Genomic DNA, 27,427 nt, shown 5'->3' on the forward strand with positions numbered 1-27,427 from the left:
CTACTAAACCCACCAAGACCACAGTTGAAGCTCAAACTCAAGCCGACGCGGATACAGTTCCTATTCGCTCTGTGGGAACTCAAACTGAAGTTATGGACCGGAAGATTATCATTGCCCCCATAAAGAAGAAAACAACGAGGACAAAGGAGACTACAAAACCCATAGAGCCACCTCCGCAATTGGAACAAGAAGAAGAAGAAGAGGAACAAGAAGAAGAAGAAAAAGAAGAAGAAGAAGAAGTAGACGAAGAAGCAGCTGCGAGAGAGGAAGAAACTACTGTGACAATGGAAGGAGCGACGGCACAAGAGGAAAGAATAGTCACAGTAGAAGAGGGAGCAGCCGCCAGAGAGGGAGGAGTGGTCACAAGGGATGGGGCACACCTAATGGGACTGGGGGCACGCCCAAAAGAGACCAGAGGCATGCCTGGAGAAAGGAAAGGGACGGTGCGAGCATCCTGGGATAGAAGAACATTCGACGATTGGTGCTCTGACTACATACGCAAGTACCCAGTGGAGGAAGAGAGGAGGTCAACGCGCTTCCGTCAGCCTGAGGAAGGACCGTTTCAGCCTCTCCTAAGGCAACCCTCTCTTGGAAGTATGATTCCACCTCCCCATACTAGACCTACATTTGAGGGAATAGATGACCGGGGAAGGCCCTTACCCCGGCCTTCCAAGGACTATGTGCTACCTCCATTCATCAGACCTGATGAACAACGCAGGAGCTCCCTTTCACGGGGTGCACGAGCTAGGAGTCTTTCCCCACAGCTCGAACGAAGTAGAAGTCTCTCTCCACAGCGTGGGCGACGTAGGAGCCCATCCTCCCGGAGTGAACACCATAGAAGCTCATCTTCACGGCCTGAACAATCCCCATCTTCGCGTGAGAGGGTCAGAAAGGAAGTGAGAGAGGTTCCACGAAGGAGTGGAAGAGTAAAAACACAGGTAGAAAGAATAGTACGTGGGAGAGATGGACAGGAAATAATGAGGGAAAGTGAAATTATACGATCATTGACCCCAAAGGAGATTCGAGATATACGAAGGGATTACAGTCGGTGGCCCGATGAACGCATCCTCACCTGGCTGGTGCGATGTTGGGACCAGGGGGCCAGTAGTCATGTGCTGGAAGGTCATGAAGCACAACAATTGGGATCTCTTGCCCGAGACCGTGAAATAGAACAGGAAATGGGACAGGGGGAGATGGCATCCAGTCTCTGGACCCGAATCCTCCGTGCCGTGAGGGCAAGATACCCATTTAAAGAGTATTTGGTGAGTGCTCCAAGAGAGTGGAATACTGCAGAAGAAGGCATCCAGTATCTGCGGGAACTGGCCATGTTGGAGATTATATACTCCGATCCAAATTACTATGACATCTTGGTCCCAGAGAAGATGCCATGCACCCAGCCGATGTGGGATAAGGTGATGAATGGGGCCCCTAAGTCTTATATGCCATGTCTGATATCTGCATACCCTCTAAGTATGGACGAGAATGAGATACACGTTGACAGAATGTGTCACTGGATACGGAGAATATCAGAAACCATGAGAGTCCCCTCTAACTACCAGCATTCGTCCCTCTACAGTGGGGAAAGGGTAGGGAGGAATCCTAGACGCTCTGTGTATGAAGAAGAACCTAGAGGCAAAGGTTCCAGAGGTCACAAAGAAAGGTCTCGTTCTCATTCTCATTCAAGTTCCTGTTCCCGTTCTCGGTCCCGTTCCCGTTCTTGGTCACCTCATGCAGCACGAGGGAGAACTAGAGGCCACCAGAGGAATACTAGACGCTCTGTGTATGAAGAAGAACCTAGACACAGACGTTCTAGAGGTCGCAAAGAAAGGTCTCGTTCTTATTCTCGTTCCAGTTCTCGTTCTCATTCCCGCTCCCGTTCTCGGTCATCTCATGCAGCACGAGAGAAAACTGGAAGCCCCAGGAGTAAGACACAAAGTGAGCGTGGTTTCTTGTGGGCCCTTCTGCGCGAACTAGGGGAAAACATGAAAAAATGGCATGGTGAACCCACCTCTAAACTTAAAGCCCGAGTGCAAGAATTAAAACGGAAAGTAGCTGGCAAGAAAGCTGTCCACATAGTTGAAGCAAAGACCCCGGAAAAGAAACATCGATCTCCGAGACGCAAAAGAAACAACTCCCCCCATGCTGATGAAGGAGCTTCTGACAGAGCATCGCACACGTCAGATGGAGAATGCTCCGACCAGGAACAACAATAGAGGGGCCCTGCCTCCTGCCAGGAGGAGGAGAGGGACGAGGATGATAATCGGGTTTACTGGGCTGTGTGGGTTCGATGGCCTGGCACATCGGATCCTCAGAAATATCGAGCTTTGGTAGATACTGGTGCCCAATGTACATTAATGCCATCAGAACATGAGAGTACAGAGACTGTGTCTATTTCTGGAGTTACCGGAGGGTCTCAGGACCTGTCGGTGGTAGAGGCTGACATGAGCCTAACAGGAGACCAATGGGAAAAGCATTCCATTGTGACAGGACCAGAAGCCCCTAGCATTCTTGGTATGGACTATTTAAAAAGAGGACATTTTAAGGACCCGAAGGGGTACCGGTGGGCTTTTGGTGTAGCCACAGTGATTGAAGGAGAGTCCAAACAGTTGTCTGCTCTTCCTGGTCTCTCAGAAGACCCTTCTGTTGTGGGATTACTCCAAGTCAAAGATCAAGAAGTACCGATGGCCACTGCAACTGTACATAGGCGACAGTATCGTACAAACCGAGATGCTGTGATTCCCATCCATAAAATGATCAGGAAGCTGGAGAGCCAAGGGGTGGTCAGCAGAACACACTCACCCTTCAACAGCCCTATCTGGCCTGTACGTAAATCAGATGGAGAATGGAGACTGACTGTGGACTATCGTGGCTTGAATGAAGTTACGCCACCGTTGAGTCCTGCTGTGCCAGATATGTTGGAGCTCCAGTATGAGTTGGAGTCCAAAGCAGCAAAGTGGTATGCCACTATTGACATTGCTAATGCATTCTTCTCCATTCCTCTGGCTCCAGAGTGCAGGCCACAGTTTGCTTTCACCTGGAGGGGCGTGCAGTACACCTGGAACCGATTGCCCCAGGGGTGGAAACACAGTCCAACCATTTGTCATGGGCTGATCCAGGCCACATTGGAGAAGGGTGAGGCCCCAGAACACATCCAGTATATTGATGATGTCATTGTATGGGGAGACACAGCAGAAGAAGTTTTCGGAAAAGGACGAAAGATTATTCAGATTCTCCTCAAAGCCGGTTTTGCCATCAAAAAGAGCAAAGTCAAGGGACCTGCCAGAGAGATTCAGTTCCTTGGGGTGAAATGGCAAGATGGACGTCGCCAGATTCCAACCGACGTCATCAATAAGATTGTAGCAATGGCTCCACCGACTAACAAGAAAGAGACCCAAGCGTTTCTGGGAGCCATAGGCTTCTGGCGAATGCACATCCCAGAGTACAGCCAGATCGTGAGCCCTCTCTATTTTGTGACCCGTAAAAAGAACATTTTCCAATGGGGTCCTGAACAACAACAGGCTTTCAAGCAGATCAAACAAGAAATCGCACATGCCGTGGCTCTTGGACCAGTCAGGACGGGACCAGATGTGAAGAATGTACTTTATTCCACAGCTGGAGATAAAGGTCCCTCCTGGAGCCTCTGGCAAAAGGTGCCTGGTGAGACACGAGGGCGACCACTTGGTTTCTGGAGCCGAAGCTACAGAGGCTCTGAGGCCAATTACACCCCTATGGAGAAGGAAATCCTAGCGGCATATGAAGGCATACGAGCAGCCTCAGAGGTAATTGGTACTGAAGCCCAGCTTTTCCTGGCACCTCGACTACCAGTGCTAAGCTGGATGTTCAAAGGAAAAGTGCCCCCTACACACCATGCCACCGATGCCACGTGGAGCAAGTGGATTGCTTTGATTACACAACGTGTTCGAATTGGGAGCTCGAATCGCCCTGGAATTCTAGAAATTATAACCAATTGGCCTGAAGGTGGGAACTTCAGCCTGGCAGATGAAGAAGAGGAAGAGTCAGTGAGTCGAGCTGAAGAAGCTCCACCATATAATCAGCTGCCAGATGAAGAAACACGTTATGCCCTTTTCACTGATGGTTCTTGCCGTATCGTAGGGAGGAGCCGGAAGTGGAGAGCAGCTGTGTGGAATCCCACCCAGCGGGTGGCAGAAGCCACTGAGGGGAAAGGCGAATCGAGTCAGTTCGCAGAACTCAAAGCTGTCCAATTGGCCCTAGACATTGCAGAAAGAGAAGGATGGCCAAGGCTTTACTTGTACACCGACTCATGGATGATAACAAATGCTCTCTGGGGATGGCTAGATCGGTGGGAGAAGATGAATTGGAGGCGTAGAGGGAAGCCCATCTGGGCTGCAGATCTGTGGCAAGACATTGCTGCCAGAGTAAAGAAATTGAACGTGAGAGTCCGCCATGTAGATGCCCATGTGCCCAAAAGTCGAGCTAATGAGGAACAAGATAATAACAGACAGGCAGACCGAGCTGCACAGATTGAGGTGTCACAAGTAGACCTCGATTGGCAGCAAAGGGGAGAATTGTTCCTAGCTCAATGGGCCCATGATGCTTCAGGCCATCAAGGCCGGGATGCAACCTATAAATGGGCGCGAGACCGAGGGGTGGATTTAACTATGGACACTATCTCCCAGGTTATCCGCGATTGTGAAACCTGTGCTGCCATTAAGCAGGCAAAAAGGTTGAAGCCCCTTTGGTATGGTGGACGCTGGGACAAGTATAAATACGGAGAGGCCTGGCAGGTTGACTACATCACATTGCCACAGACTAGCCAAGGTAAGCGCTATGTGCTTACCATGGTTGAAGCGACCACCGGATGGTTGGAGACATATTCAGTACCACATGCAACAGCCCGGAATACTATCTTGGGCCTTGAGAAACAGGTCTTGTGGAGGCATGGCACTCCAGATCGCATTGAGTCAGATAATGGGACTCATTTCAAGAACAATCTAGTGGCCACTTGGGCACGGGAGCATGGTATTGAATGGGTATATCACATTCCATATCATGCACCTGCTGCTGGAAAGGTTGAAAGGTGCAATGGACTGTTAAAAACAACTCTGAAGGCACTAGGTGGAGGAACCTTCAAGAACTGGGATAAGCATTTAGCCAAGGCCACCTGGCTGGTTAACACCAGAGGCTCTGTCAATCGAGCTGGTCCTGCCCAAGCAGAATCCCTCCACACGGTAGATGGAGACAAAGTTCCAGCGATTCACTTGAGAGGCATGTTAGGGAAATCTGTCTGGATTACCCCTCCCTCGGGCCAAGACAAACCCATTCGTGGGATTGTTTTTGCCCAAGGGTCCGGAAACACCTGGTGGGTAATGAGGAAAGATGGTGAGATCCAGTGTGTGCCCCAAGGCAATCTAGCCTTGGGGAAGAACTAATGTTGTGCTTTGAGTTGTGTTTTGCAGGAAACCAGACACGAGATGAGAAAAACCCAAACAAAGCCGGTACTGGTATCCCATGATGTCCAACGATAAGGCAGCCCTGTGGACTAGGCCTCAACTTGGAACTGTGACTCTAACCAAAAGGCAATGGACTAAAGCTGAACTGATGCTGGTGTTGATCCTTGATGACAAGACATCTGCCTTGAAGGACTGCATATGGACTATATATATATATATATATATATGTATGGGATATAAGCAAATGCAATAATACAAAGATTGCGTGGAAAGACCAGTGTGGAATAAGGGGTGGAGAATGTAATGGTTTGACCCATGGCTTCCCCAGTAACCATTGTATCTAAGGAAGTTACAAGTATTCCACACGTGTCTTCCACGTAGCAGTGGGGGAGTGGTTGTGGCTTCTTGCCTTCCTTGGCTGAGGAGCTGGAGGGAGGTGGTTGAAGCCTGGTCCCTCCGGTGCCTGGTGTTTCTCCTGTCCTGGGTGAGATTGTTTCATTCTTGTTCCCCTTCCTTGAGGTTTTTAATTGTGTTTCTTTTGATTTATTCGGTTTCTTTGGGTTGGGTTGGTGTCTTCCCTATTTCCCAGCTAATCAATCCCCTTTTCTCCCTTCCCCTCTCCCCTGGGAGGTGGGATCCTATGTGTTGTGTATACAGTGTGGTTTGTAAATGTTAGTAAATATAATTTATTCTTTTTATTCAGTTCAGTTTCTTTAGAGTGCGTTTCTTTTCAGTTTTTTTTCCCTTTCCTTTGCTGGGAAGGTTCTGGGAGGGGGAAGGGGGGGCCAGTCCAGGGTTGGCAACAGCTAGGCCAAACCTGCGACAGCTTATTGCAAGTTACATTTGGTGCACCTAAACAACCAGGGGCTGTGTATTGCAGCCCAACAGCTACTTAGCAGTAAGCAAGACATAAAGTATTTAACAAGGAGGGTTCACAAGATACTGAAGGAAATGGCACCAAATCCCCAAAGAGCTGTTCTTCTCATTAGCAGAAAAGTGATAAGAATTCACATGAATGTAATCTAGTGAGGTACTATTACACATCAGATATTTCTTTTAAAGCATGTGTCCAATTACTGCAGCATTTAGACAACAAGCATCAGCATCAGATAAGTTCTCTGTACAGTCATGCTTCATTTCTACAGATAATTTTTCACAAGATTGCTGAGGCCCAGATGTGCTCAGAAGGTTTCTGTTTCTAATTTGCATGCAATGCACTCTTTTTTAATCCTTCAGATGCTTTCTTTGATAAAGTACTGATAGTCTAATTGAAGTCAGACTAAGTTCCAAATGGGTTTTCAGATGGGGAGCAGGCTTTTCTTTAAGCCTAAGAATATTCAAATCCTGAGCTTTGATATGATGTCTCAGTAGAGCTAACCTATGAGGAGCCCAATGGAGAAAGGATACACATTAAATATAATATAGGTGTTATATTTTTAATATACTGAGGATAATTTTACCAAACTATTTCAAACAGTATCTTAAGCTGTTTATGATCCATTTAGCCCTCTCAAAACACTTCTGAAAAATAATTTACAATGTAACTAATGAGCATTACAAGAAGAATTCTTAAACCAGCAACATGTATCTTATACTTTCAAATGCTAAATTAGTGATTCTGCAGGCATGGGTATGTATGTGGTGCAGACACAGAAGACTGTAGATATGTGCTAAATCTATGGTCCTAATAAGTGTATTTTGATGATTTTGATTTTCACTACAGGAATAATAAAAATATGTGTCTGTGTTTTATATACTCACGTTGCTACCCTTCTTCACTCAGTTCTGTGTCTGCAAAAAAAAAATCCCTGACCTTCCAAGATGCATTAGGTTTTCCATTTGTTTTGACACTTAGCTTCTCTTAAAAAAAAAGAAAAAATATTTTTAAAAAGGAAGACTTAAATTCTCTATAGAAGAAACAGAAGACAAAGAAAAGGTATATTAGGTGAGTGAATTGCTAAAAAGATGATCCCATTTATTTCTTCTGAACAAACTGGCATCCAAGACACATGTAAAAGGACCACTTTCTTGCTGAGGGAAGCAGACAATTGCTAGTTTGAGTTGGGAAAAAAATTTCCCAATAGAAATGTCATTGCACAGTTATTATTTTAGGAACTAGAGCACCTGATACTGACCACTGCTTGCTCTAGGGGGAACTATATGTCTTGAATCCAGCTGAATAATAATTTTTGTTATATTCACATCAGTGTTCCTAAAACACTGTTGGTCTATCAGGTTTTTTTTTCCATTTTAAATCAGCTTCACTGCATTTCAGAGCTAATTAACCTAAAAGGAATGGACTCTCTGCCGCCCTCCTTGTTCACAGCCAGACCTAGTGGGAAGGGTTCACACAAGGGCTGCCGTATCAATCACAGCTTACATTAAAGGCCTGGAAAAGTCAAATGATAAAACAGAATCTCTGTTTTCAGTTAACTGCTATTGGAGCAGGCTCCAACTACATAAAAGAAGGAAGTGTCCCAATGCCATAGTGAAAGCCTGAGCCAACATATGAAACAATGGTAGCCTGCTTGTGAGACCTAGTACAGGAGATCCAGAGCTAGTGCCAGTGAACACCCAGGACTCTGTCCTGTCTGAGTCAGAAACTTCTAATATGACCAGAAATGGCCTTCAGCTGAGCAAGGTGTTCAGTGAACATGTGTTCACAGAAAATGTCATTTTGCTTAGGGAAATAAATGGTTTTTAATAACTTCTAGAATCAAACACACATGCCTGTTTCTAAAGTTACATATTCACTTACCTTCCATATACCCTTATGTCTGAAATTGCATAAAAGTAGCGTGCCAGGTGTTGCTCATCTACATATATTTCACCAGTTGCTGGCCTAAGCAGTCTTATCCTCAGATCCGTGATGGTAAAGAAATCTCTTAACTTCTTGGTTGTGTCAAGCTGGCCATAAAGAGAAGCCATGTTATGAAGCCGAGGTCCAGCAAAAAAAGCAAACCTATCTTTAATTTCAAAATGGATTATTTTACTATTTGTCATGTACCCAGTAGAATATTCCTCTGTGCAAATGATTTCTAGAACTGTGTGCTGTGATAAATCCCTCACTGATTTTGGATCCATGTGAAAAGCATCTAAGCAGTCTGTGGCATAGTATTGGTAGGGCTGCCATGTTCGTCCATAGTCAAGTGATTTCTCCAGTATCATTTGGTCTGGACGGCCAGATTCAAAAGTGATAACTATGTTATCTGTGAGCTCAATGGTTTTGTTCCAGGAGAGTGTAATATTAACATGAAGAGGCTTTGGATAATCCTTCCAAGTTGTGGACTGCCAAAATGTGGAGGGATGTCTTCCTTCCAGATCAAACATCAGTTCTGGAGGATGAGCCAGTTCTTGGGTACTCGCGTCACATTCATTATTGCACATGTAGGGATTCCCCTGAAAAAGAGCAAAACAAGATTACAAGCGGCACAGTACAGGTGACTGTGACACATAAAGATGTTTCTTGACTGAGAACTGCTGCTTTTTCTGCAGGAGTTAAACCAAGAAAGAAAAAATAAATGCTTGCAAGTAATACCTTTATCTTAATGAAATTTATCCTGGCTGTTTCACCTGTTAAAGTAAATACACAAAGAGAGCACAGAGAGGATCCTTGCTTCTGTAATATTAACATTTCTCTTAGTATATGTTAATGAAAGAAAAAATCTTATTTACCCTGACCAGAGATTGAGTCACAAAAGACAGAACAGTATGCAAGTCTCTAATAGTTCAGTAACTTCAACTCGTCTTAGAAAGATGCAACAGCCAAGGACAATTTCTTTTCAAAACAAATATGCTCCTCAGAGCTCCACCCACAAAAGAAGTAATTTTTAGGGCAAGTGTTTTTTGATTAGCAGTGCAGCTTGTGTGTATTCAGTATGAATGACTATTCAGTACACCTTCGAGTTTCCTTTCATCCAGGTGTGGAATTTATCACGCTTAACTCTGCTCCCAGCTCAACACTGCCTTGCCTTAAAACATTTACACCTGGCAGCAAAAGCCAGTAGAAAAACAGTGCTCTGGCAGCTCTGGATCTTGATTCAGATATCTGCCATCTTATTACAGGGTACCAAAGTACTTCAGGAAAGATTTTTCATGAGGCACCAGCTTCAATTTATCAGGACAAAATAATCCAGCACTTGATTAGGTGGGAGATGTCAGCAGCTCCAGCTGGAATACTGCCAAGGTGGCTGGAGCTTTGAACTGAGGGTTGAGTTAAAAACAGCAACAAAAAAAGCTTGCCAGTAGTGCACAGCTTTTACTGCTGCTTGTCCTCTGTAGCAAGGTGAAAGTGAATTATTCTCTTTCAGGCCTTTTGTTGCATTAACTTGCACACTACAATCTTCTACTTCTTCACAAAGGCTCTTTTGTCTGCAGATCAGGATATCTTGCAGCAGTTGCCAAGATATCAGACCCTGTAGGCTGCTCTGAATCACGTATGCCTAATTTCACCTTTCCACACTATTTTGCTACTTGTTCATTCTGCATTTGTTCCAGAGAGCAATGGCTGCTCTATGTCCTTCCCTGCACCTGACATACAGATTGTGGAAGAAGCCATGGCTCTATTCACTGATGGTCAGCACTGTTGGGGAAAAATATGCTCATGCCTATACCTAGCAGAGCTTAATGAGGTCATAAGTGTAGCTGTTATTGTCTTTAATCAGAGCTCCCTGCACCTACCCTGAAAACAGAACAAGTCCTGGTATGGTGATCAACCCTTTCTTTTCTTATAATTACAGTTACGCTTCTCTCCATCTCAAAGCCTCAGGGCAATGAAGCGATTCAATGTGATCCACTGTGGGAAATGGGTTTCAAACATCAGTTTCCACCTTGGTGACTGCTCTGCTTCTTGACATACTCCCACAAAACACAAGCAAAAGAACTTCTGCACTCACTTTGACCTCCCCACTGGCAAATTCCTCTTACCTGGGCTGGAAAATACTATTTTCTTACTCTCTCTCTTTCTTGATAATAAAGGTGAATGCTAAAACTGACAGTGATTCACTGGGGCTGGAAGTTAACAAAGAAAGCTACAAGACAACAAAAAGGGTTATTTGAAAACCAGCATGCTGCTGACAGCTTCAAAGCATGCAGTTGTAACTGGAAATACTTGGCAAAATATTGTCTATAATAAGTCTCTGTTACAGCTCTGATTTCAAACTCATGGTTGCTATTTCTATGCTTTCCCTCTGAATAAAACAGTGAAAATTAGAAATAAGTTTCAAAAAGAATAGAGAAAACACAGAATATTTTAATATTTAAGCTCCATTTAATGTATCAGATATAAATTCCAGAATTTGCTAACTTACACAGGCCTTTTCTTTTCCTCAGGGAAAATATATATATTGTGAAATCTATAAGGTTCCAGACCCTTTTGCTATATGCAATTATTAGTTTTTCAGAAAATGCTGAGAGTTGTGTAAATCACACCTGTCTGAGGTTTCCTAGAAAAATCTGGGCACCTCTGTACCCAACACCACAAAGCTGCCTGTGTATCTCTAACCTATATGCTCCTACCTTTGCTTTTGTAAAAGCAATCTCACTGGGAGATCGTGGGTATTGAAACTTAGCAAATAAATGCTTCTGTGTAGCCAGACAGGTGCATTAAGCACTGCTGAGGGATGGCTTTGTTTTCCTGCTCCACAAACAACCACTGAGTCTGTTGTGATTCCTCCGTGTTAAAAACTGAAGCTGCTCTGATCCACTAGTCCCTGGATGCTGGAGGAAGCATGTGTTATGACTTCCAGCAGGTAACCCAGACTGTATGGGATGTAGTCTTCCGTTCTATGTATTAGTTGATTTACTTTGCTCCCTTTGCCTTTTATCCTTTGCTTTTTATCAAAAGCTGAGGTGCCAACAGAATCAGAGAATAAATGGGAGAGGGGGCTCTAAGAAAGCACCAAGCCAGGTTGAATACAGTAAGATCATAAAAACTGGTAGCAATAAGTTACTTAAAAGAGTAGCAGAGTGAATGCTAAAAATCAGTCCTAGCTTGCAACTGGATGGTAGTCTACATCTCTATGTGCACAAAGCTTTTGGGGAAATATGAGACTATTCCAATTATTGACTGAGTATTGTGAGAAATGGGTCAGAATCTCAGTGCTGTCCTACCCCTGAAACTCTTACCAGTGGTAACACTGTCAGCACAACTGCCACTGAAACACTGGAATAAGGGCATCACTGCAAATGAGAATCCTAACAAAAAGCTTTAGGCATATCCTTCCAAATAAACTGAATTATTATTTTAATTTTATGACACACAATTCTTTTTTAAGATGTGTATGATTTGATGACACCAAAATAACCTGTGTGGAGTGCAAGTACTCTAAAGAGAAAATTAGGAGAAAAAAATCTCAGCTGATATAAGCCAACAAAATAAATGTCCTGAGTTCTAACACTGGGATAGGGAGAGAAATTATGAGTTTAAGTAAGTTACCCCTGTCTATTGACATGACAATTGCTGATGTAATTTTGAAATATTTAACATAATTATTGCTTTAGAGGCTTGGTGTCAGATTCCTATTGTCTTTACCAGCAACTTGGCTTTAAACTGCTTCTAATTAATCTTAAATGCAATTTGCATGGTAGGTACTACTGACACTACCAAAACAGTGTAAAAGGGTCTTACTCTACCTGAATGTCTCTTAGTACACATTATTATGAAAACAATTAATTTAAATGTGATTAGCTACATATTTTATTGTCTTGATCTCTATGATAATCCTCCTTAAGAATTGTGTCTCAGTAAAACAAATACAACATTGATAAACCTTCCCCCATTTGTGAACACTCAGCTCAGTCCGTATTGGAAACATCTAAAGGACCAGAGCATTAGCAACTCTAAGTAATTTTGTGACTAGCAGGCAGCCATAAATACATCTTCATTTAAACCTTCAATGGAGCAGCTCTTCAGCAGGACAAGATGGAAAATATTTACAAGATTTTAAAATGATATTTAAGCCTTTAGGAGAGTTCTAAATAATTAAACACTGATAAATACTTCTGAACACTTTAATTCCAATTAGCATAAAAGGTAGCTGAGTCTTTCCCAATATCACAACCATTTAAAAGAAAGCCACTATTTTCCTGTACAGTAATTGATATTAAATAGCTCATTGCAGGCAGGCAAAGGAAGTTTCTATTTATTTCGTTTTTGGCTGCTCATGGAATTAAAAATGTTACGAAAACTACTGACATAGTCTAAAAGTTTTGGCTTTTGGCAGTGAGGGCATGTGTTTTGCAGGCAGTGAGGGCATGTGGCTCTATCACATGATTTGATCATTCTCAGCCCTGGCTGGAAAACGCAGTTACCTGAGAAGCTGCTGTGTAGGGATGCCTGGTCCCAGTAGGGTTTCCCCTCAATTAGCTGGATATAGTTTGTTTTAGCACACAGCAATGTCTGTTTGTGCCAGTCAGCTTGAACTTTTATAGTAGTGTCTGAGGTGCTCTGCAAGTGTCACTGCCTGGAATGGGGTACTGGGTCTGGCCTCTGCAGGAACAGCTTGGTGATGGACAGGACAGTGATCCCAGAGGGAGGATTTTGGTTCAAATCAGAGGTCTAGCAGTAGTGTGATCTCTGGATAGCAGCAGGGGAGCCGGCAGCAGTGCTGCAGCTGCCGTTCAAGGGTTAAAGTTTGAGTGCTGCAGCTCAGGTGAAGCCTCTGGTCTGTCACCAGTACACCTCCTCAGTGACACCCACACAGGCTTAGGGTTTGATTGAAGATGTTGCTTCTTTCAATCTGTTCCCTGTCCACACTAAGACCTCATGGACTTTTTAACTCAGGAACAAAGACAGAGGGGCTTAACCTTTCTGTAGCATGAATATTGCAAGCTGTATCATAGATTACAGGCTGTAATAGACACCTGGCTAAATCCCTACAGAGGATTATAACTTGTATTTTCAAACTGGTAAAGGTTGCTAAGGTCAAGCAGGCCAAGATTTTAAAAAGAAGCAAAATACATTTTCAAGAAGTGAATTACAGCAACTGATTTTTATACTGCTGCCTCAAGGTAATTAGCTCAGATGCACAAGACAAGAAATAAATGCAGCCTGACTTGCATTTGGAGTGAGGTGGTGTGGTAAATTACTGCATTCAAGTCACACTTTTGGAAATAATAGAGTATTTCTGTTTTCCTTTTCAAAAGATCACACAATTAGTTCACTTGGTGTCATGCTGTACATTGTAGATGACTAATTAGAGAGTAATAGCTAATAACAGCAATTTCCCTAATGCTTACATTTTGCATGTGGTTTCTAACCACGAATTACTTGTTTACCATGACAGAGTCAGATTATGAAACCATTAATTGTGGGATACCACTCATTAGGTGTTGTCCTACTAAGGGCAAACAGTGCGGTGCAGGATTGGCAAGGAATAGGATCTGTTGCATGATAAGTGATGTCATCAAACTCACTACATCCATTAGCTGATTTGAGAGCTTCTCAGTCAATGTCTTCAGAATTATTGTTGTGATGAAGACAGGAATGGCTATAGACAAGAACATTTTACCTTCAATAGCCTTTCATCACTGCAGCAACAGCATTTTAAGTTAAAGAGATTTGATTTAAGTTAAGAAAGAAAAAATGCTAAAATCTCAGTGGAAGATTTGATGCTTTTTCACAGAGCTCCCAAGTGAGAGGCATCTGGATGGCCAGACAAGCACTTAGAACTCTGAGCTACAGGCTGAATAATATACATTCTTCAAAACAAGCAAAAAAAGAAAATAAAAGCATATTTAAATCAATAACTTCTGGAGACACTTAAAAAGATTAAACCAGGGAGGATGTGAGTGGCCAAAAATAGATAATAATGCGTAACAATTTCATGCACTTTTAAGTTTGAAAGTACATTGTAGATTATGGTCCTGATCCTGCAACAAACACAGTGCAAGAAGGCCCTTAAAATTCAGATTTTAAAAAGATATTTAAGCCTCTAAAGATCTGGCAATTTGCCTTGTGGAACACAAACTTTGCTAATTAATCTTCATGACCTCCATGAGGTATGAAATCCTACCCCACATTTACATATAGAAGCAACATTAGAGAGAAATGCTTTTGCATGATGAACTTTGTAGTCCCTGGTTATATTGTACTGTTTCTTCCAAAGCCTTTTGTAGATCTTGTGAAGGCATTCTTGGCACTCAGAGTAGTTCTCAGGTTATTGCCTCTCTTCAATACTGTGAACTGAAAATGTATCATAGGAAAACATTTTAATATTTGCAGCACAAATTTGGTGTACTTGCCAAAGGCATTTAATTCCTAGTAGAACATTCTCTTTTTAGATACTTTAGTTACTTTTTGGAAATGCTTTTCAATTTACTTTATGAGGCAAATGGAGTTTTGTTTCCTCTGAAATATGTGTACCCACTTCTGGAGGGTGAAAACCCCTACTTCTAGTTGGTAGCTTTATGCTTCTCAGACAGTCTTTGACGTGGCAACCTTACTGATGTTATTTTGATCACTTGATCATTCTGGCATAGCCTTAAGGCAGATGTACTGGTAATGGCCCAAGTGTGGTTTTGTTATTTCAGAAACTTGATATTGGTGCCCTCCTCTTTATCAGCAGGTATCTGGCAATATTATCACTTTCCTATATATAACTTATGCAGTGTCATGACGTGTAATGCTGGGACCCCACTGTGCTGAGGTCTGGCTGAACAATATGGCAAATGTTCCAAGAAAACCTGAGTTTCTTTTACACCAGACGCATGTCTGGATTTAAGAACCTGAAATCCCAGGTATGTAGCATCCCCTTGTCTCAGTCCACACGAGAGCACTGCTTGGACAAGGCAGCAGAGGGTATCATCCCCAGCACGGCGCTGAGCTCATCAGTGCATGTTCATCTGAGCCACTTTCCAGCCATTCTGCCACCTGGTGGGAGCCCTGGCAAGGAAGTTGTGCAGGAGATGCAGGGGGTGTCCTCAACTGGGAATAGCTTATTCGGTCAGTAACAACAACCTCAGGTGTCTCTACCTTAGATTTTGTGTTCTGCTACAGTTTTCATCTTGCTCACTTTCTGATTATTTTGGACTATCCATCAATTAGAATGGGAGCCATTGAGAGGATAGAAAAAACCGAGATGTCTAAAACACTACTACTGAAAGGTATTGTCCCTGGGCAACGAAAAGCCAGCATAAAGGAAAGCAGATCCATTATCATGAAGACATGGCAGTGATGGCAGAGATCATGGGGGGGAATTAAATCACCTTGTTGGCAACAAGATGAATCAGGGTACTGGGAACACTAAAATTAAATAAATATTTTTCTTTAAAAAAATTATTTGTAGTTATAAATGATTATATTCAGATTTTTGGTCCAAAAAAGAAAATTGTGGATAGTGAGAATTCTGAGAAACATATTTTGAGACTATGGGGGACCCAGGCAGGCGTTAATGCCTCTGGTCAGCCCCACCTGGGCAGCAGGGCTGGATGTCCCTGACCAGCCTCACCTGGGCCCCAGGCCTAGGTTATATATAAGCTCAGGCTGAAGGGTCTCTTAGCACTTTTTCCTTGGTGGGTTTTGGGGCTCTGTTGTAGTCTGGTCTCCTTCTGATGGGTCTCCCTTGATCACCCAGCTTTGATCACTTGTTGTACTTGGGGCTGCCAATGGGTCATTGCTGTCCCCTAGCTGTACTATGGCCATGTGGGATGGCACCTGTTAGTGAGGGCACAGTTGGTGCTAGGGTGGGTTTCCCACATATGGGAGATGCCTCCACATTCACCCTTGTGCTTGGTGACTCTGCTCTGCTGCTCCCTGACACTTACTAAGGGATACGCAGTGAATGAGGGGTTGGCCATAGCAGAAATGCAAAGCTCTGCAGCTTGCTCTAAGGAGTAGTGGAGCTGCTTTATGGTAGCTGACTCTGAAATCAGGTCATGGGTTAACAAATCATGGGAGCAGGGACATGCTGCATTAGGAAAAATTTTGAGAAGACTCATGGTGTGAGAAGGGAACACCACAGCCTGGGTGGGCCCCTGGCCCTTCTGTGCAGGGCACAGGGGCTCCTCTGAGCTGGGCTTGGCTAGTGCTCCCTCTCAGTAGGTGAGTTGGGCATGAGTGGCAGGAGGGTCTCTTCTGGTACATGACAGAATTGAATAAATAAGTAAATGTAACTAGTTCTGTGTTTCTTATTGCCCACAGGCAAAATGAAGAAATGCAGTAGTGCTGGAGACAGGTGTGTTGTCATGGCTGTGGCTTCTGAGAAAGGTTCTTTGTAGCTTTCTGATGGGTTCCACTGTGGCCCCCACTCCTGTGGTAAGGGTTTCCTTGCCTTCCTGGTGGACAACTCTGGAGAAGTAACATGGAGGCTTGGGAAAAGTATTGATGCCACAAGTTCTGGCCACTGAGTAGCTTCAGGTACAGGCCAAGAATTTCCATCTAATTACTGAGTAAATCAAATAAAGTGAACAGAACAGAGCAACGATGTGGTGTTTAACTGAGGAGCTACAATAGCATTCAGAGCAATTCTATCCTGTGCTAATTTCAGTAAATGGATTTTACTTGGACAGCTCTTTATGCAGAGAATTTATCACAGCCCTAAGAGTCATGCATGTAACAACTCTCACGTGAGGTTAAAAATGAGCAGTACAGAAACAAAAAAAATATAGTTAATGAAAAATAAATGTACATTCTGGTAATTACTTAAATGAAAACTATATGGCTTTGGATCTCTTCATTAAAGGACAGAGGTAGGATTTTTGTGTATATAATTTAAAGGGAATTAGAGTGAAAACTTTTTTATCAAGCAGTTCCTGGCTACTTGTATCTTATTATGATAAGATGTTGAATATAACAGAATGGATTTATACTGCTGTTTAAAAATCTTCTGTTCATTATATATCTGGACTAAACCTCTCCATCATCAAATTGCCACTTAATAAGCTTAAGTATAATGCTAAATGCATTATTTACTTTTTGAGAAAGATGTACAAAGCCCCTTATTCTTTTTTCTCTTAGTCATGGTATTTTTCAATCCAGAAGCTTTCTAAAATGCTATGTAGCTCATGAACATGGCTTTAATAACTATGTGACTGTTCACCAAAGCAGACTGTCATAACTTTTTAATTGCATGCAGAAATTCTACAGTGTTCAAATCTTATAGAGTAGAATTGCTGAATCTGATTTAAACTTCAAAAGTATTTTACATAAGCACATATAAAAATGTGAAGTGCAAACCAACAAACTATTTCTAAACAAGCAAAGCTTTTTGTCTATTCCTGCTGTATTTAAGTATGGAGAAATAAGAAAACCCCACACTATTACAGGCAGTTACTATAGAGCAACTAGTATGAAGAATTTTTTTTTTTTAAATTATGTCCACTTAACCTCTATATTAGTGATTTCTGTGCAGGTTCAAACTAGGTAGTAGGAGTCTGAAATGCTAATATCCCTCTAGCATTAAGTAAAAATTACTTCAGGTCTTATATATGTAGTTCATACAATAACTCAAGTTACTTGTTAGGCTTGGCTGATTGAACAATGGCAGGTAATATGCTTTATAATTAGTGTTTAATAATTTGTGAATTTTCAGATTCAGTGAAGCTCAAATTATAGTTGCAAAGCCGTAACATATAGTTTCAAATGGGTGGTTTAGAGGCCACATTGATAAGGGTGGGTATGAGGTTACATGTATGAAGAGGGATAAAGAGGGTTCCCATCTGCCAGGGCCTCACAGCTGCTCACTTGCTCTCTTCCTAATAGCACAGCAAACCAGAACAAGGGCTTCCAATCACTGAAGGTGATTTTGTGCTAATTAAAATGTGGCTACTATCTAAAATAGCACAAACTTAATTCTTGTGGGTTCGAAGGGCAGACCTTGAAAAAATAGAAAAACAATTTAAAAAATCCTGTTGTGCTATTTTTCTAGTCCAGCAACTTCCAGTGGATCTCCTTCCTTCAGGGCTCAGCCCTGCCTCAAGTGGGCATCAGCCTGAAATCTTGGAATGTGCTGCTGGCTCAGCCCTCTTCTGTTCGCCTCCCCCTGTACTCCTGCCGGGGACCTGATGGTCTCTGAGCTGGCAGCTTCCCTCTAAGGACAAATCTCCTGCAGACTTGGGAGATCCCATCTTTGTGCCAAGCAATTATGGTGAGCTGGAAGTGTCTGGAAAGCAAGCCCTTTTTCCCCCAGTCTTAATATTTGCACTGAATTGAGTCCCTGACGTGATGGCTTGGCCAGATGAGTGCTGATACTGCCAGAAGGGATGCAACAGCTGGGAATGAAGCGAAGCAGTGCAGATAGATTGACTGGCTTAAGGGCAACGTGAAAATGCACCCTAAATAGTGAACAAAGAGCTAAATTACGACTGGGTTGTCCTACTCATGCTTATCTTTTAAAAGATCATTTACATATAAAAATAGCTACTTGCACGTGGAAATGTTACTCATGCTGTAAAAGACTACTCTGGGTGAATGTGTGTATGTATTGGGCTTAGGCACAACCGTTTCTGTCCCCACAAAATGCAGTTCACTACATGTATCCCCCAAGGCATCATTACAATTTTATTCTTACAAAAAGCAGCAGGATTTGGGACAACAAATTCAGATTATTTCCTTTCTGACAGATGTAAATATAGCATCTGCAAATTCTACCCAGGTCTCCACTGAGGGTATTGCTTTTGCACTCTCTAAAATCTAAATTTGGGTATGAAGAATTCTGTTTTTCCTACTGGCAGTATTTTTTATCTGTATGTACATATCCATGCAAGCATGCTTTATATTTTTAATTTGCTTTATCTGATACTTTTATTCTTTCCTAGAAGTGCAACTGTAGAATATGCTACACCTGGGAAGTACAGCAGAGTGTGATGGAAGGTATGTCATATTGTGTCCTTGTGACTGTAGATTTTATGTTTTATTCTCAATACTTGAAGACTGCATTAATGAAGATTGAGATAGCCAAATGGACTGTATCACAATATTCTGATTGACGAACATTTTACACAAAATTATTTTCATGCATGGAAACACACAACTCCTGTACTAGGAAGTTAAAAGGGAAACTAACAAAACCAAATCCCAAACCTTAACTAGTTTTGTAAAGACAGAGTCCTTGTTTAAGTATGCACCCTCAGAAACAAGATCTTACCACGTATTTCCCATTTATATTTCCACCAACCATCTTTGAAGATGCTATTTGCTTGCCTAAATGAGCAGCTACATAGACAGCCATTCTGCAAAATCTGTGGGATATTGACTATGAATTATGGCCAATGAGCAGTATACCAAATCCTCCATGGTATTCATTAATGGTTGCCTGTGACAAACCACTGTCAGCTTCCTGCTTCCTCTGTGGGTGACTTTTAAGATTGCTAAAGAGGTGTTCCTAAGTAGCACCAATAGTTACATAACTTGGGTCAAACTGAATGCAAAACATAGTTCGGAAAAACATCTTTAATTTCATTTTATTTCTTTCTAAAGAAAGTAATCTTCTTAGAACAGATGGCCTAATCAAATACCTATACAACCTGGAATAAGTAATGTGTATATTGACAAGAGCATTACCAAAACAGTAAGTTGATGTTTTACTAATCATCCCAGTGAGAAAAACATGGAGTTCCATTCAATAAACAGTTAATTTCCCAAAGCTGAACAACTTTTTACTTTGTTATCATTGAGATTAGACAGCTTTGCTAAGCCAAGGCAGGTTGCCTTCCCCAGCTCTGGCAATCCTTTATTTTGCATGCTATCACACCAGTTTCAATAGGCTACCCATGTAGTACTGTACTAGCTACGAATAAGGACAGCAAAACAGTGTCACATAAAGCTGTAAAAAAACCTTTCAATCTGTGTTCATGTAATGTTTCCCATATTACTTTTTAGCTCTAAATCTCCAAATGACTTAGTAGCAGCTGTGTTCAGCTGCCCACAAAGTTACAGCTGGGGGAGATCAGAGAGATGAAGTAATTTGTGCTCAAACAAGTGGTGACTAAGCCAGACCCTTTTCCTTTGCCCCACAGGCTTTCTTTTCAAAGAGAATTTTTTTGTCTTTGTACTAATTCTATGGCTAATGCCACAGAGAAAAGAGCCAGACAACAAAAAAAAGCAATCAAAGAGAGAAGAAATTCTTTTCTTTTTGGGGGTATCTCAGCTGTGCTTTTGGGACTGTCTGCATCTGTAGGCACTGTTCGTCCTACTCCAGAGTGTTATTGATTCTATGCTCATGGAGCTCATGCAAGATTGTATTTCTACAATAACTGTCATTTTATTTCTGATTCTTAATGTCAGTATTATTTTTGACATTTTTGGACCTGCTCCTGTATTACCAATATGTCTATTGCCATTTTTAATAAGTTGTAGAGCCAATGGATTAACACTGAATGTCAAACACCACAGTTAGAATTGCTGATGTTATGCAGAATCACTGCTGATGCGCGCTCGCTCTCTCTCTCTCAAATCTATCTTATTATTGCTACAGAATCTGCACTTATTTCTGTTGTATTTGATAATGTTTTGTTACAGAATTTCCAGGCTCAGAGGACTCTTGTGTGTATGGGAACCACTTAAAGGAAGAATGAAAAGGAACATAAACAATAATGACAATTGTAAGTGAAATCCAATTTCACCTCATTTCTCTTAAAAGGTGATCTGCACTGTTTGCCCTTCATTTGTGTTTGTCAGGATGATAAAGTAAATATTTTTAATGAATCACAGTGTATATCTACATAACATGGAATTGTTACAGAAACAAATTTAAATGTTGAATTTCATTATACAGTGAAGAGATGTCTTATTAGTATTCACAATGAATTGTGTGATTTCTCTCCACATTCAAATTATAGCACATAGTGCTTTGAAAGAGAATGAAGACGCTCATCAAATCCACATTAGGATACTGCACCAATATAAGTAATTCAATCAAAAAAACCCCATACAGTATCTTTAGAAGAAGAGTTGCAAACTTTGTGATAAACTGGTAATTTGTTCAGTTTTGTGCTGGAGATCGTCATGTAATTTGCTTTATTACATATGTCCATAATAATAAATAACTGTACAGCTCTGAAAACTAGATAACCACTTTCTAAAATAATTAATACTAAGACTCTTATCTGCAAATTATACTTCGGATATAGTATGTGGTTGCACTATCTTCTAACAACCTGTCATTTTTAAAACTTACTTCATCATAGCATGCTGAAATATGGAGAAGTCCAACTGGCTGGATAGCAGTGCTGCTAAAAGGAAAGGAAAGCAGCTGCTCCTATCCCATGTAATGCATGCGTGATCCCTGCTGCTGCCTCTTAGACTCTGCTGTCTCAGGTGGGAGACTCAGAGCGATGGCAGTTGGGGCTGAAACCAGTCCCTGAGAATGTTTCATAGGCTCAGGTACTGTCCCAAATGTCACAGAGAACCACTCAAATCTGAATGAGAATCTTCTACCTGAAATAAAGCAAGAGCACATCTAAGTGCAAGAAAGGCTTATGATAAGGTATGTAATAGTTGAATTAACTCATCATCTGTGTAGTATGCAACCAACTCTCTTGAGCTGAGGCAATCTTGCTTCCTGAGATGCTTGTAAAGTAATTCAAATCTGGAGATGTAGAGGCTGTGGCAAGACTTCTGCAAGGTGACGTTTCCCTTTGAACCTCTGCATGCCTCCACTGTAACCAGCAGTAGTCATTGGCACATTATTGAGCTTCCTCAGGCAACCTCATTAGTAAGACCAGGGCAGCCTGGGCCATGTGGTGGTGCTCAGCATTTCAGTGCTGTTTGCCTACATGGATGTTGTGCTTCCAATTCTTTTTCCATGCTATCAACCCCTAAATCTGGGCATGTATGTCAGGATGAGACAACTGTAACTTATGAACATTGTAGAATGAATATATCCTAAGAAGTATTTGACTTTTTGTAAACATTAGGTAGAGAAGTTTCTTATAAGAAGAGACTGAATACAATTTTTCTAAAGTTTTAAAAATAGGCTTTCTACAATTGCCTGCTGGGATGCCTGAAGGTAAAGTTTAAGGACAGGGATTCCTTTTATCCTAATACATTTCAATCTATTACAGAGTCAGTTGATAAGAGAAGCTCTAAGTATGCTTCTTTCCATTGTACCACCCTGGGAAGTAATAAATTACAGCGTATTATATTCTCTATCAGTTCTACCCATCACATGTCTTACAGAAGACGTGATAAAGAGAAACACCTTGGATAGAGTAATGCAATTAACTGTTGCCATTTAAAATGTGAAAAATTACATTTTCATATCCCAACCTGTCTAGCCATTCAACTATTTCTGAGCAAAAATGCTCTTTAATGACTTGCTGGTTGACTGTAGGCTACTCTCCAAAAGACTCTGCTTCTTGCAGTAGTTATAAGAAAGGTCAAACCCCTGCAGTAGCAGCTGTGCAGCCCAGAGGTCAGGGATGCTCAGTGACAGGGGTGTACCAGGAGAGCCCAGCTCCATTTTCAGCTGCCTCTACAAGAGGCACGACAGCGATATGACATCCCTGAACTTGGCTGTGCTTCTGGTGTCTGATGGTAGCTGGACAAGGGACCTGAAGCCAGAAAGGGCTGAAGTTGCCCTGCCACAATGATAGATATGACTCCATGTCTCTCTATAAGTACTCTGTGATTTAAACAATCTAGTGATGTTCAGCATTTATCTTTAAATGGAATTTTAGGTTCCACTTTCTACCAAAGGTGCTACATGAAGTGCACTTACTAGAATGGAAAATATCTGATTATAAAATGAATCAGTACTTGTGAGGGCACAAAAGGAAAAGACCTCAGAGGAGAAGAGAAGATGAGGTATTCTTTCCTTCGACACAGAATTTAGGGCTGCGCTATGCTACTAACCAAAGCCATATGCCATTTTCTTTCAAGGTATGCAACATTTATATATTTTATCTAAAAAAACCTTTGCATATACCATCTGTGTATTTTCAGGCCCTAATAAAATGTTTTAAGGGTAAGAAGTGGCACAGCTCTGCTTCTAATAATGTCTTTAGAAGCATACAAGATCACCTTGTTCCACATGGCTATGTGTGATATGTTCATGCAAAAATAAAAAAAGAAAAAAACAACTTCAAAAGATATGCCCTTAGATTTTTTTAGTTTTCATTCCTCCTAATTTTTCAGTGGGCATTTACTGAAAGTGCTGCAGTGAGATCAATGGAAAACAACTCTTAATGTTAGCTTATAACTGCAGCAAAAATAGGGCTGTACAAAATTTTAAATGGATTTGAGATTATTTTTGTGAATTCTGTTACATAGCATTTGAATATACTAGTTAAATAATACTTTGTGGGCACTTGAAAATTCAAGAAGTAGGTCAATAATGAAAACATATATAAGAAGAAAGCAAACCTGTTAAGGTATCTTTGATTTTAATAACTCACAGTGACATAGTAAGGTTATGGAAATTATATATTAGTAACTTATTCAGGAAACTGGAGAGGTACTTGTCTTTGTCACAGAAGATATTAAAGAAAAAAAGTCTGCTGTTTATCTCTTGCCTCATTGCAAACATTTGTGACTCTTTATCTCTCTATCGGTATATATTCTTCAACACAGCACTGACTAATTTTAAATTATGAAATGTGTTCCTCCATCTGATATTATGCCTTGTCAAGTTCCTTTCCAAAACTTCATATTTCTTAGACTGCTTTCCTAGACTTAATTTTGTAAATAGTATTTTGCAGATGTAAGAGTTGGAAACTTGGAATCACAACTATTCAAATATATAAATACACACATCTATTTATGTAAAAATTAGCAAATAGCTTGAACTCTGACTTAGCTTTTTTTTGTAGGATCCTGTACCCACCAAACTTGGGTAAACTGTCTGCATACATGTAGATGACTGGACTTGGCTGATGCCAAAACTTTGGATATGATGCTCAAAAATACAAACTTCTGACTTTTTTTTTTAATCTGCAAGCACATAAGAAAAGCAGTTTAAACTGTATGTCGTATATATGAAGATATTTAAATATTCTGTTATAAAGTAACTTTATGCCACAGAAAATATTTTATTAGGACTTTATGGTTTATTTAAATTCTCTAAAGTTCCTTTCAATGAAGCAAATCCTGTCCTGAGATTCAATTACTTTAATTCCTGCGCAAGAATTCACTGAAACCAACAGATGTTCTTACTGAATAAAGCCTGAATAGCAATTGAATAAAAGCTACAGGAGGTATCCCAGTGCTTATGAAGTCCCAGATCATCCTGTCACTTCCCAACAGCTTTTAACTCTGCATACATTGCGCTTCTCTGAGGCTGGCCTGCTTTGCCATCAGCAGCTCTCCCCCAGTGTCAGTGGAGGAATATGAGGAGGAAGTTTTTGAGTGAGGTGAAAGCACAAATCACTGATCTGCTTCCTGGAGCTTGCAGATGTGGCAGGGCTTAGGACAAGATCCCCCTGTAGCATCCTGAGGCTGAAGAGTAATTGTGTTTCTCTGAGTGTAAGGCAAGTATGTTCCATACCAGTGCTTGCCTTCTCAGGTATCACCTTTGTAAATTAAAGAAATGCTTTATAATAGAATAGCTGTCATGGATGATGTAATGATATTACTTTGATATCCTAATGAAATTATACTGCAGGCTCTAAGTCTTTCAGGGCATCTTCACTTAAGATACTCAATGTCTGTCAGTCACCATCATGAATGGGATTTTGATTTTTTTCCAATACCTACACCTAGAAATGCAGGCTATATTATTTTGAGTCTAGGCTAGCTGGACTAAGGCATGGGATGATGTAACTACAAGAGACAGACTGAAAAGGCAGATTTGTTGAGGTTCTGACTAGGTTTTATATAATAATGGATCTCATCACCCTGCAGGAGAGTTTAGCTTAAGTTATGTCGTAATGGTGTTCACATTCTGATTATGTAGGTATGTGTAGAATGTTTATAGTTCAGTTACACGGACAAGATTTATGTAATAGTTGAAGCTAAAGAGAGAAAGTAAAAGGCTTCCTGCTGGGTTGTTGAATATCTTAATTATTGCTATTTGTTTACACATTGGTATTGCAGTGGCATGTCATGCAGTAGTCTAAGCTCACAACTTGCTGAAGGGCATTGCCCAAACAGGGATGAAGACAACCTCTGCCTGGAGGCATTCCCCATCTTGACAGCATTTTGATATATCTCATTGTCAGTTTTACTATTTTGTTGATGGCCAGCTGCTCTTTTGTCACCATTACAATGACATGCTGTCAAGCATGCACTGGTCTTAGCAAGGCGCAGGTGTTCCATTGTTGGTGTGCCTTGGGGAAGCGGATGCAGAACAGCCATATCCTACACTCCTAAGTAAATCCAAGTAGGAAAACTCCAGGAAACAGCACAAAGTATAAAAATTACATGTAAATGTGTGTATATATATATATACATTATATATGTATTTGGTGCTGTTACTCAGGCATTTGTGATGGACAAGTCCTTCAAGTTTCCCACTAAAGACTGTGGGAATCTTTGCACTGATTTAAGTTGAAACAGGCTTGCTCCTAGATGTTCCAATTATATAAACAGCAGCAAAAATGTCTGACAAAATTTTCTCACAATAGTAGAAAAAAATGGACACACTGTGTTTGATGTGGGACACTGTGAGTAAAATCAATCTTTTAATGATGACTAATTGTAAAGGTTAGAAGAATGACATTATTGCAACAATGCACCCCTCCAGTCATTTCAGATGAGGACTGATCTCCCACTGTGTTTTATTGTTTGGAGTTATTTTATTACTGGACTTCCTGTAAAATTAATTATTCCTTAATATATCTGCATTAAAAAGCCCCAAACAACAATTATGAATTATGACCTTTAAAATAATTCACCAAGTGAGTTTAATTAACTTCCAAATAGAATGCTCTGCAAATAGAACTGCTGCTCTGAAAGCAGGCTGCAGCAAGCTGCCTGCATGGCATTAGCCAAACTGGGAGTAACGATGCATGTGTGTGCTAGACTTTGGAAATGAAACTTTTTTTAACCAGTGAAATATCAAGAATAATAACTGTGATAGGGATCTTGTAAGAAAATGTACCTTTTTCCCATAAAGGCAGCACCCCAGACTGCAGTCTCCTTAGTGGTTTCATGTTTCATATTTTTAACATACTTTTTTAGAGGGCAGCTGCAGTATAAGCCAAGTCAAGGGTTAGAAGGCTGCAGGAAGGATTTATTTTTTGTTTTGAATCTGTAGTAGAGCAGATGAGTAAGAAGGGAAGTACTTGTAAGAAGAATGCAATTCCCCTCAGTCAGTATAGTTGCTTTTTCAGTTTTAGAGAAAACAACTCATGTTTTTTTCTACTCCTCCATGACATAATGCAGAAGTTGTTATGTACATAGGAGATTCTGTGCTACATTCCTAAACTACTCCAGAGTTTGAGGGAAGATCATCCCTAGCCTCCTGGATGTCTGAATAGTGTCTAAATAAAATATCTGGAAAAATACACTTTTACTCCTTAGTGCTGTGAAAATCCAGTTAAAACTGGATTATATTGCTTACTTCCTCATCTTTAATGAAATGTTATGGGAAATTTGTGTTAATTAGGGTAAGGTGGGCATATCTTTTGTGATTTTGTTAAAACTGCAGTAGACAAAAAAATTAGGAAATTAAATCTTCAAACATGTATTATGTTCTCCTGAAGTATCTTTAATCAAAATCAGTTTTCTCTGAAAAATACATTAAGACTGCAGAAGCTGAGTATTTTGATACTCAAATATATGAACAAAATTATCTTTTGGACCCCTGACGAATTGCAACTGGTGTTGGCATCATTGTTGGCAATTTTACTTTTCAAAGGGCCACAAAGTGGTTAATTGCTGCAGAAGTGGAAAGTTTCACAGACAGAGCAGACTCAGGCTACGCTTTCCACAGGTAGCATTTACTGAAGCATTGCTGTTATAAGTCTTATTCTTCTGGAGAATAAAATGTGAATTCTTTATTCACAGCTGAGAGCCTTTACTCCCCAAAGGACCCTCCCTGAAGCTGCTGATTGTGTGAACCGCATGTGATGCTGTATAAGTGGAATCAGTGACCAGAGTGTCGTGGGAGTCCCTGCTT

At 41.1% G+C, this 27,427-nt stretch overlaps 1 protein-coding gene and 1 long non-coding RNA gene across 9 annotated transcripts in view; one reads left to right on the forward strand and one right to left on the reverse strand.

The window, feature by feature from the left end:
- The window catches only part of NTNG1 (netrin G1), a 158,178-nt gene that overhangs the window by 84,144 nt on the left and 46,607 nt on the right, over positions 1-27,427 (reverse strand). For all 8 annotated transcript variants that reach the window (XM_071564587.1, XM_071564584.1, XM_071564583.1 and 5 more), the window contains exon 3: positions 8,191-8,831. In XM_071564587.1, coding sequence (XP_071420688.1) covers positions 8,191-8,831 — 641 coding nt within the window. The remainder of the gene's footprint in view (positions 1-8,190; positions 8,832-27,427) is intronic.
- Positions 19,186-27,395, forward strand: LOC139676074 (uncharacterized). The gene is made up of 3 exons (XR_011698584.1): positions 19,186-19,242; positions 20,890-20,972; positions 27,316-27,395. It is a non-coding gene; the product is annotated as an uncharacterized lncRNA (long non-coding RNA).

The sequence above is a fragment of the Pithys albifrons genome, chromosome 10, assembly GCF_047495875.1.
Source record: "Pithys albifrons albifrons isolate INPA30051 chromosome 10, PitAlb_v1, whole genome shotgun sequence".
In the NCBI taxonomy this organism is placed as follows: Eukaryota; Metazoa; Chordata; class Aves; order Passeriformes; family Thamnophilidae; genus Pithys; species Pithys albifrons.